The sequence below is a fragment of the Netta rufina genome (genome assembly GCF_964035555.1).
Source record: "Netta rufina genome assembly, chromosome: 3".
NCBI classification, from domain to species: Eukaryota; Metazoa; Chordata; class Aves; order Anseriformes; family Anatidae; genus Netta; species Netta rufina.
The window spans coordinates 76,342,574-76,354,650 of record NC_140125.1 but is presented as its reverse complement, the minus strand read 5'-3'; the positions used below and the strand labels follow the sequence as shown (position 1 = coordinate 76,354,650).

General features: G+C 34.4%; 1 protein-coding gene across 1 annotated transcript in view; it reads right to left on the bottom strand.

The window, feature by feature from the left end:
- The window catches only part of LOC311207792 (dermatan-sulfate epimerase), a gene marked incomplete at its 5' end in the record, with an annotated part of 196,788 nt that overhangs the window by 85,241 nt on the left and 99,470 nt on the right, over window positions 1-12,077 (bottom strand). The window contains one exon of the mRNA XM_084284090.1: window positions 7,033-7,130. Coding sequence (XP_084140216.1) covers window positions 7,033-7,130 — 98 coding nt within the window. The remainder of the gene's footprint in view (window positions 1-7,032; window positions 7,131-12,077) is intronic.

The following is a 12,077-nucleotide window of genomic DNA, read 5'->3' as shown; positions in this document are numbered from 1 at the left end:
GGCGGGCAGCCACTGAAATCCCAGCACTTGGCCTATACTCCCGGTTTACAGTACTGTGCTGTCTTTGTAGAAACAGAAACTGAACTTGGCCACAAAACCCCCATCTTCTGATCAGTGAGTATATACAAATGGCACAATGAGAATCTGTCCACCACTTCTGAAGCAAATACCAGAAAAGCCCATTCCAAGAAACAAAACAAAACAAACCCCCTCCTTTCCCTTAGCAGAAAGGAATGACCTCTCTGCTCAGATTACCAAAAAGGAGGTATGGTCATTTAAAATTTGGTTTACTTGTTCTTTGGCTACCATGAAGCCTGACTACTACAGGGTAGCAACTTCCAGTAATTACACCAGTTTAACTACATCACTGTAAAAGTGGATACGTATACAAATACAAACTGCAGACTTGTCCCTCACATCATTTAATAACAGGGCTATAATGATAGGAGTCCTTAGGAGTCAGACTCAATGATCCTTGTGGCTCCCTTCCAACACAGGATATTCTATGGTTCTATGACACACTTGCAGTTAGTAATAAAAATTTGCTTCCTCAATCTCTGATTTGATGTCTCTGCAATGGAACCCAAATGTTCTGAACACTTGTTTTTATGAGGCAATGACCATCAAATGTGGTAGACAAGGACTTTGAAAGCTATCAGAACAAATGAAGTTTTATGCCAAGGAAGAAAGCTAGTTTTGGTACCAGCTGTTAAAAATGAATTGTGTCTGTCCATGATTTTATCATGACTCTACTTCACAAAAGGATGCATGTGTGCACTTGCCCAACTTTATTTTGCTTTTTTTGCATCTGTTTTTGATACTTTCACAGAGACCACTGTACCAAATATGTACAAAACAAAATCCAGACTGTTATTGTCAGCTAAAACTATGTTTAGTAAACATGAAATAAAATTTAACTGTTAGGGAAGAGGTCCTTTGCTACAGTCTCCTGTTTTACCAATCACATGGCTTAAATACAAACATGTTGATGATACAGTAGGAAATGATCAGCTCTCTATTCTCAAATTATTCCCAAACTGTTGATTTCAAACTATATATAGTTACTACCTAGCAAACTTTATGAAAATTAATTGATAAATCATTAGGTAACAAACAATGTCATTTTCAATGTTTGTCTGTAACATAATTATCCTTATAGTCCTTAATAATCCTCATAATCCTTGATAATCCTTATGGTTTTCAAAATAATGATAATAATAAAAAAATCAGGATCTATTACTGAATATGAAAAAATTTCTATTTAAAGCCTTTCATCAGCTATACCACTTGGTTACAAAGAAATTTCACTTCCTTCAGAAATGATTCTAGTCATGAACAGGAAATAATTTTTCGTTGGTGACTTCGGTGTAGAACCAGATGCTTTATCTCTTAAACAGTGGATCCCCAACCACCAGTGAAATACAAAACCTGTTACTGGTATTAGAGAATAAGGACAGCCTTGATCTGAAAGTTGTGATGTCATGAGGTAAAAAAAGATCTAGTACTGAAAACTAGAGTATAAACATGTCATTTATTAGTTACAAATCTCCTTCTCCTTTTCTAAATATCCAGGAAATACATGACAAACAGTAGCAATATGCTCCATAGAATTGCTAAACAAATCTCCATGAAAAGCATTGCATTGCTTTCACGGACTATATGGCACTGGGGGATGTTTTAACAACACGAAGGCACTCATTTTAGAAGTCATATGGAAAACGTTTATGGACTTTATTCCTTCTGATTAATGCAGCCCACAGCCAGTACAACCTTCATACACCATTCTGTCACAAGCTCTCAGGCTGATACGAAGAGTCAATATGTCCAAAAAAAAAAAAAAAAAAAAAAAAAAATGGCAAAAAGGCAGTAAGCACAGCTGCATTAAATAAAGGAACACCAGGAGTCAATAAGGGAGTGGTTTACACAAGTCTCCTCTGCTGATGGTGGTGTTATTTTGTTTGTATCTTCTGAGAAGCAGGAAAAGTGGCCCTTTGTGGACTTCCCTGCAGAAGGCTTCCCAAGCCTACAGGGCCCTTGGGTGGGAAGCAACCACATCTCCTGGTGTGGCTGCTTCTGCGCTTCTACGATTGGTGAAGAGAGATGATCAGAACAACTAATACAGGCAGAAAGAATATGTAAGCTTTATGGAGTTTTAACCTCTAAGGCTAAAGGTAAAAAAAAAAAAAAAAATAGATATACATTTTTGTTTTCAAAAAGCCTTTGTTGTAGAGGTAGCAACTGAGACACTTATTACGTAGGAATAACAACTGAGCTATATTGTATACTCAATTCAAAGTGATTTCATTGAAAATGTCATCATTTTCTGGAGATGGCATATATGTTCTTTAAGTAAGTGAATGATGCAAGGCTAAAAGGTATATTCTCTTTTAACAGTGGAATGCATCTATATCAAAATTTCCACCTTTTTTATATATATTTTAAAGTTTTGCTAAGGGTCTTTAAAAATATTTATTGGGAAGTACTTTAGTATTCTTCTGCCTGTGAAGACAGAAGTTTCAAATAAAAAGAACAGTCTAGAAAGAAGTTACGTCTTACACATTTAATGTCCAGGGAATGAAGTCACTCCTTTCCGGATCCCACTCCTTGGGCCTAAAAGGCCTTAGAATATAAATGCATAAAAATAGCTATACATGTATAAGCATAGGCTCAATTCTCCACCCAATTCTGTCTCCCATCTTTGGCAGTAATCAAGCCCAGATGTCACAGAAGAAAACTTAAAATGCAGACATGGGATCATCTCTTCCTTAAGTCTTGCAGACCCTAATAATCAAAGACTGTATTCACACTACAAGTATTTCATTTTATATCCTGTCCCCTAATTTTCTTTTCTAATTGATCTTTTCAGGTCATAGCATACCAATGTAATATTATTTAAAGAAGTAGTAGTAGTAGTATTTAAAAGGATTGAAAAGAATCACTGAGGGAGGAAAAAAGCTTAATTAGTGAGTTGTGGCAGTTACAAGAGAATTGGAAAAAACTGGAGGACCGAAAGACTTTACTGAATTTGAGGCTACATCATGTAGGAGAGGCACCACAAGCAGGACAGGAATTTGAATGCAGGAATAAGGCAGCCAGCCTAGAGGTGTAACTGAAAGAGGGATTTGAAAACATGCAGGAGAAGGAAAGTAGGTTCGCTTTTCTAGGCATTGGACAAAGTCACAGAGCCTCACAGAAAAATTTCATCCACCACTACTCCACACATAGGATCTTCTCTGGCTCGTGCAAAGAAGATGCATATATGAACATATGTATCAGTACATAAACTCTTAAATATGCATTGTAAATTTAGATGCTGAACACATAACAATCTGAAATGCAATTTTAATTTATCAGAAAAAACAGATCAAAGTAGACAGTAACTGTTCCTGAGCTGGAAATAAAAGATGTAAAAGTTTTATTTAGTACCGAGAGAATATGCTGTACATACAGACTTAAAGGATTTCAAGGAAATTAGGGCTATCTTTAGCATTTCTATTTTAACTCTGCATTCCAAAAATATATATTTGGCAATCATCAGAACTAGTACTCTCAACATGGGATTTACACAAACACTGTCAACCAGATCCAGGTCAACCAGATGTTATTAGCATTTTCAAGATTCATTTAAAGAATTTCTCTCTGTAAAAGAAAATGTAACCTTGTGAACAACAAGTGCCTGAGATAAATTATGGAGTATTTGTATTATGGGAGTAGAGACTTTTGTTTAGCACTGTTCTCATAAAATATGTGCTTTGCTACATAAGCCACACATAAATATAAAAATGGTTTTACCAGGTAAAAATAAATGTAGCTATTCTACAAGCTAGAAAGATATATATACACTGTTCTTCCATTTAACAGTATGGCACTTTGAAAGATAACTATGTAAAATAAATAATTAAAGATTGTGCTTTTCAATGCCTCAGTTTAATAAAAAGCAGTCACACAATTCTTTTATGAATTCAAACTGTGTTTTGGTTTCTTTAAATGATGCATGCTTTGAAACTCAAAGTAGTGATGCGTTTTTAATTGCACAATTAAAATAATTTTTCGTTGTTCTAAATGGGTTAGTTTTAAAACTACTTGCCAACTGAAAAAAAATATGTCTGCACAACAGTTATCTGATGTCACTCTTCTAGATGATGACTTTATCATATTGTCCTGTTTCAAATGTTTACTGAACACAGTCACCTTTTTGAAATTATGCACTGAAAAGAATTTATCCTTCTCTTCTGTAAACTTCAGAGACTTTCTCTTAGTAAATCTGCAGCAAAAATCCTTTTATGTATTAATAAAATTCAGCTCCAGTTCACAATACAACACTTGAGGTGTTTGAAATTAAGAATGCATTCCATATTTTTTGCCTACATTTTTATGTAGGCAAAATGGAATATAAGGGCAAATCTAACTAGGTGTGTCGTTAGAAATTTGTTCCAACTCAGATGCACTGATGGAAGAACACAGCTAAAACTTAGCCCTAGAGAAATGGATAGGATTGATAAGCAGTTCAGCCACTGAACTTTTCTGAACTTTTCACTGAACTTTTTTTTTTTTTATTTCACATCATTTTCCACAACAAATTTATTCACAGAACAAAATTTATTTCACTTACTGAATGCTTTTTTCTTAATTTCCTAAAGAAACCCTTTGTGGTTTAAGAAAATGTGTCCACCTATATTTTTTTTCCTGTTTCAAAGAAAAAATGTGGTAGTTCTGTTTCCCTCATAAATTATGTCCGATGATTTAAGAAAAGAGAGGGTGCGAAGCACAATGGCTATTTTCCTTAATCCAAACTGGCAAAAGAAAGAAGCTAGATGAAATTTGGAATTTTCAGTAGTTCTGAAATGAAGCAACACATTGGAAATTGTAAATCCAGCTCAAAAAAAAAAAAAAAAAAAAGTATCAGAAACTCCCCCATGCACTGTTTTAGAAATGAGTTGTGTTTCTTGGCATCTGTTGCAACTGTGTGAAGTTATCAATGCCTGTCCTGAAGCTGTAGGTTTGTTGCAAGGAACACAGAGGGACAGCAACAAAAGATTCATTATAAAAACATATTATTTTGGTCATTTTCTTATATGATTATTCCTATTTTGGTGGTTAAAACTTCATGTACTCTTAAACAAGCTCTTCACTATTTCAAACTGTGTCTCCAAAAGCCTGTCATGCGTAATTATGCGTATGCCTATATGCATAATTCTTTGCTTTGAATGTTCAGATTGGTCTTTCAGAACAAACCATTTACTATTCATTGGGTACAAGTTTATTAAAAAGATGCCCACTAACAAGTTAATAGTAATTATTTATCTAATGATTGCTTAGATATATTTAGATATCTATCACTTATCTTTTTATATAGTCAGGTCTCCAGAACTGAAACTACACTTTATTTTGCAGTAATTAATCACACTTTATTTTGCAGTAATTTTGCAGCATACACACTGAGTGACCAACCCTCACTTGAGCCTCTTTGTAATGTTAAAATACAAAGTGAATGAAAAACAGCAAGCTAGTAAGAGGTCTCTAGGGAACACTGTTCCTGTTTAAATGCATAAGAAAGTAACAGCTTCATGAAAATTGGTACTAATCTAATAATGTGATGAAACTAATTCTACACTATATTTCTTAATGGAGACTTTTTCCTCTCTTCTAACCTTGTTTGCACAGAAAACTTTTTGCCTGTCTATTAAATTTACTGAAACTGGCCAACAGGTTCAAAAGTTACTAGCTGGATTACTGACAGAGAGACACAGCAGGATTTCCTTAGGAAATGAGGCTAATAAGATTGTTTAAAAATATCCAAAGTGGATTATGTCTTATTTTCAGTTTTCATGCTATGAAATTAAATAAAATGTTTACAGAACTGAGCCTTTTTCACACTTTGTTTTTACTTTTTATTCTTATTTCATAGGAATAGTTTCAATTTCCCTCCTGAGTTTATTTATTCTAAAATTGTCAACTTGCAATTTCCTAGTTGTACTAAACCTTTAAAAATTACATTTAACATTTATGTTACTTACTTTCCTATATAAATAGATCAAACATTAAAATTCAGTTTCAATATATATATTTCCATATATATTGTTTTATTCTTACTATAAAGGTTCCACAGGCAAAATTTATTTTGGGCTGGAATAGCTGATTTTCCTGTCATAAAATGCTAAAACACAGTTCAATATATGCTGACTTATGCTATTTTGGATATAAGATTCATTTTCAGGTAGCCTTTAATCATCGGGATATTTACTAAAATGTGGAAAAAATAACTGGCTTCAGCCATGTTTCTATTGTTATTTGTAGTTCAACACATACTGTTCTTGTCAATGGCTTTTGTTACAACCTTAATTACCTAATGGACAGCATTAGGTTCTCAAACATGCCAAACGCTTCAGAATGTTTTAATTAAATTGAGTACAGGGGCACTTCCTTTTTGCCTACTCTGTTGTGATTTAGCCAAAATACACATTTAATACCGTCAGGTTTCCATCATAAATCATTTCCTTTAACACTGCAATTTTATTTGTACTGTTCTTTGAACTTCCTTTAAATTCTTCAAATGTTTTTAGTATGTTTTTTTTTACCAGAACTAAACTTGATTTTCTGAGTATGATCTTGTCAGCACAATAAAGAAAATTATTCTTAATTTTTCATTAATATTGCAATATCTGAGCCTCAATACCATTTTAAATTAGTCACAGCTCTGCCTTTTCATTGTAATTAATTTCTCAGTGCTCCTCAGTCTTAAGAATTTTTTTTACTACTATCTCTAGAAGAGTCTTGTGTAGAATCCATTTGAATTTTAACTGCTTTTTCCTCTCTTCCTGCCTTGTTTGCACAGAATTTTTTTTGCCTGTCTATTAAATTTACTGAAACAAGCCAACAGGTTCAAAAGTTGCTAGCTGGATTACTGAGACACGTTTTCAAAATATGTTGTCTAAGTGATTAGTCTGTTTCTGTCCTCTCACTTTTTTTTTTTTTTTTTTTTTTTTTTGACAGATGTAAGCAAATGAGAAGGGAATCATGACTGCTACTTACCAAGAGTTCGGAAAGGTCTTTGGTTTGGGGTATGGGAAAAGAAACCAGGTTTCAAAGCGTTTGTGATCACAATGTCAAAATACTCTTCAAAATCATTCCTAGAAATCAAAGGAAATTAAATTAGCTAAGATGCCACTAAATATACTTAAGTATATTAATATACTTATATACTTATAAAAAGACTTAAGAAAATAACAACAACAACAACAAAAAATCACTAAGGAATCTTCCGACACTTTTTTTTTTTTTTTTTCCTGATGTTTGTTCAGTGTCACTGCTGCTCTTCTGTACTGATGTAGTTAAAACTGAAAGGACAGCTGGACTGAGAACCCACAATACTGTACCTTCAGGACTGTTAATTATTTGTCAAAAGAAGTTTCTTGGACCAGGGAGTTTTGAAATATCAGGACAAAATGTAACAGATGATATAGTTTGATCTCAGGTGACAGCATAACTACAGATATACGGAAGGGTGTAAAAAGGGGTTTTCTTTATAAAACATGAATACATGAAGTCAAGTGATTTACTTACAAAGGGAATTTCTTAGAAATATATTCTTCTAAATCTGGATTTAGGGGTTCCATATACTACAAAAAATCCTAATTACACCATTTCTGTCCTCTCTTTCCATTTCCAGCAGAGTGTCCTACAGTTTTTAACCACTGATCTCTGATTGTGAGAGGGAAACAGTTTTGTTTTATTTTTTTTAACTGAAATGAGTTATCTGTAATGGAAAGGGTGCCTAGACTGAAAATTTCACATTTCTCTTCTGTTGAACTCTGAACTTTTGAGACTGTAACAACCAGAGCTAATTCTTGCAGGACCTGCTTGGAGTGGTGTGCTGGGTCCAAGGTGATTTTGGCCTCACCCTTGTTTCTAAACACTTTGTTTAATGGAGTATTTTCTCTGATATGACTTCCATCTTGCATCTGTGGAGCAATCCAGGCCTTCTTGTTGATTTGTCTTATTAAAATATTTCCCCAGTTGAAACTGTGAAGAATTGAAGTTTCTGGACGCTAATCCTTACTCTCTCCCAGTTTGAGCAGAAAGCTCTTAAAAGCTCCACATCTCAACTCTGAGAAACACTAAGGCCACCAGGGATCAAAGAGCATTGCTTCTGTCAGTCTGGGAAAAGGGGACACTTTTTTTTCTGCCTTCTTTCTTCTCCTTCCCTCACTCTGGGGAGCCTGTGGGAAGAAGTTAAAGCTCCTTTTGGCCCCTCACAGAGCCCCTTCAGCGCTCATATAAGAGCTTTATCCTGGGTATAGAGAGGTTAGAACAACTAAAGATACCACATACAGAAGAACATTTAATCTGGTATCTGTATCTGTTGTATAAAACCTGTATAAACCCATAAAGCTTTATTGCTCATTCAGTACTCATGAACTTTCTACCTAACAGCCTTTACTAGCAGTCATATTGTTCTGAGAAGATATGTCTGCATATCTTCATATGTCAAGCAATGAAGTCTGATTTTCTATAGCTTTGTGTAGTATACTTAATTTCATGATATCTATCCTACAATGAGATGAACTATTTCTTGAGGTGCCGGTTATTCCTATTCTAGGAAGGGTCTTCTTTATTCTAAGACCTCATTTATTATATCATCCATCTGGGAGCTATAGCAAGAAATAATAAAAATAATGCTTACCAGCAGGTTTTGAAGTTACTAAAATATAAAATCAGGCAAATGTTGCTTAAAGCGTGATTATTTTTTCAATATTGGAAAATGTAAACATTTCCAGTTTGTGACATGTATTTTACTTTAGTAGAAATGTTTCTTTGCTTGTGTGACTGTATTATCTATAACATCTAAAAAATGATGAATACTCTTGCAAGGAACACAGAATTCACAGATGGCAAGTCCAGGATAAATAGAAGCACTAAAATATTATCAACAATTGAAGAAGCTTATTGGAAAAAAAAATCTAGCTAACCGTGTCATTTTCAAATAATCTACAATTTTCCATGAGACTGAGATAACTAAAATCAAGAATGGTCTCCCTATGAGGTTACCTATGAATTTTTATTTTATTCTCTAAATTACATTTCAGCCTTAAAATGTCTTTATATTTCCTTCCTCCAGTGAAATTTTAGTGTTGTTTAATTTTCTTTCTTTTAAAGATAAAGAGTAACAAATTATTTGGAGTATCCAGAAGCTTAACAAACAGACATAGCTTTTGTGCTTAAGTATCAACAGAAGCTTTTCATTCATAACATTTGGCACAAATGATGTTTCAACAGGTAAATTAAGCATGAACTTTCAAAATAAAGCCGACATTTCAGGAGTATGATGAAGACTTGTGGGAACAATAACTAGTTCTTTGTGTAAAACATTTGAAACAGAAATTAGTCTTTCACAAGATTTGGTTAACTTTTTCTTGATTTGTTGAAGAAAAAATGTTTTGTGGGGAGAGATGTTATCTGTGGCTGTTTTTGAATCTTGTTAAATTTCATGTGCAAAGCTACTGATTTTATGAGTACCTACACCTGTTTTTACATTACTGTGTAACATTATTCATGACAAAATTTGTTCCAGTTACTGTTTGTGATTGGAATGGTGGCCTGTGGTTACAGTAGTAGTCAAAGAGTAGGATGTATCTCACATAACTCACATAAAGCTATCTAAAAGTAGCATGCTGAATTCACTGCTAATGGTCAATACAGAGCCAATGGGGAACTATCCACACCCTTAGAAGGCAATTCATTCTATTCATTTCAGACATTATTTTATGGTACAGAATGAATTGTTAAGGATGATGCCCAATGTTTTCTCTCCGCTAACCACAGAGGGTGTCAAAATCCCCAGCTTTAAAAATTCATAGCTTTTAAATGGCTAATACTGAAATTCTGTGATTCTGTGATTCTGTGAAAAGGTGAAATGACATGCTGCTTCAGTGCCTATGAATAGACTTAGCTTTAGGTGTGCTCCTGATAACACTGTAACATTCAACTACGTTGACAAATGTTTTTATTGTAGGTAAGCCTGAAAAGTCACACCATGATATTGCTACTTGCGTGAATGAACTTGTACTTGCTTCAGTAGGCTTACATACCTTATACATGGATCCCAGCAGTATGTGTATGATCTGGCTGGAAAACAGTTCTTATTTTATCTCAAAACCAGATTTTCTCCTACACTTCCTGTTCCTTACCGAAATGACTTTCAGTTTAAGGACAACTTGGTCAGATGAAAGCAACAGGGATACTTTGCTCTTTAAACAGTAAATGATACACTTAAGCAAGTATTTCCCACTGCTGATTTTATGTGGACAGCAATTTCTTAGCCAAGGGGGAACTTTTTCAAGAAACTGCCAAAAAGTTAACAGTTCCAAGATAGGAAAGAGGTTGAAAATTCACATGCATCTCCATTTTTCATGTTTATCTTTATTTATTTATTTTTATTGTTTTGGAGGTAATATTATAATATTGATTAATTGAAAAGAAGTAGGGAAAGAAATGTAATAAAGGAGTACATGGAAGAAATTCATAAGGGTTGCTGTAAAAAATAAAATGCAGATACTCTGGCAAAATTAAGGCTGAGGGAATAGATAACAGACATGAATCTAGGATATATTCCAGTATCAGAAAAAACAGCAAGGGACAGTAGATTCTCATCATTTGATACAAGAGACATTGAATAAACAACAAGAATAGAAAGTTCAGAATTATTTTCAGTAAAAAAAAAAAACACACAACAGTAAGGTTTAATGGACAGCGGAGTACTCAGTCCTCCAGAAGATGTGTTTTGGAAGCTATTTTGCATGAGTCACTGAAAAACGTGATGGTAGTAAACACTGTAGAATATCTTAGACTCATGAGGAAAGAGACAAGGGATCTCGTATTTTTTTTAGCGGAACATCTCTTCTGCCTTTTGAAAAGCAAGCAATCCTCTCTGCTACCTTTCTTACTGCCTACTAACAGAATCTCTACAGATGCCTTAAAACTTATGAAACATAATTCACCAAGGAAAAGAAATCCAAAATCATTACATGTGGCCAATGATTTTAGTTTGGTATCAAAATTTCATTCAGAAACACACTAGACAGATCTACATCAAAAAGCTAATTCACAAAAATCTTACTTAACAGGAGAATTACTTTTTGAAAGGAAGTAGATTTCACACTCAAATGAATAAATAAATAAATAAAATGTACATGCAATGCATTGAGAACTGACACAGTTGATGCTCCATTTAGCATTTAGCCCAGACAGTACAAAAGAGAGGTGATACTGGTGGGACTGGTTCTGGGAGGTTGCTCTGATTTTCACCTTACCTGAGGTTTTCTTACTGTGCTGCTGTATTCACTTTGCTGTTCTCTTGCATATCCGGAGAGCCAAGGTTGGCTCACATTGCACTACTTTGTTCCTTTGATTCACTTATTGAATAGTCTCACCATGTCACCCACCTAGCTATTAGCATCGCTGATTAATTCCTTTCTAGGGGTGTAAGTGGTAGTTCTGGCTGCATTTCACTGAATTCTGCTTGACCAGTCATGTTCTTAAAATTACAGACGAAAAGTAATTGTTGTCATCAGCAACTGCAAGTCTCAACCAACTGCAAAGTTTTATCTCTTCTGCTGTGATCTGCAAATACACATTCCTAATGAACAAACATCACGTGGAAGACATTGTTAGGAAGAAGTATTTGTAAGGTTTTCTGTGCACGTTTGATGCAAGGAACTGAAATATTGCTACTACTTAAGCTCATCACTGGAGAGGCACAGACAATGTAGCAAAAATTCAGATGATGTCCTCAGTTATATGTTGGCCTGAAAGATATTCCCTGACATCTTTAAACCCATTATGATGCCCAGAAAAGATGTAGGATGTAAGCATGCTGTGAGTCAGATACAGCTCACAGACTCAGAAATGAACTGAGGTTTGTACTGAGTAGCTGTTACACTCTGTCTAGAGGCAGACCCAACAGAAACCTCATATCCAAATGATTTACAACACATAAACAAAGTCAAATTAACTTCTCTATATCTCAGCCTTATCTCCAGTTGATGTCTGTCTAATATAATTTGAAAAGGACATTTCAC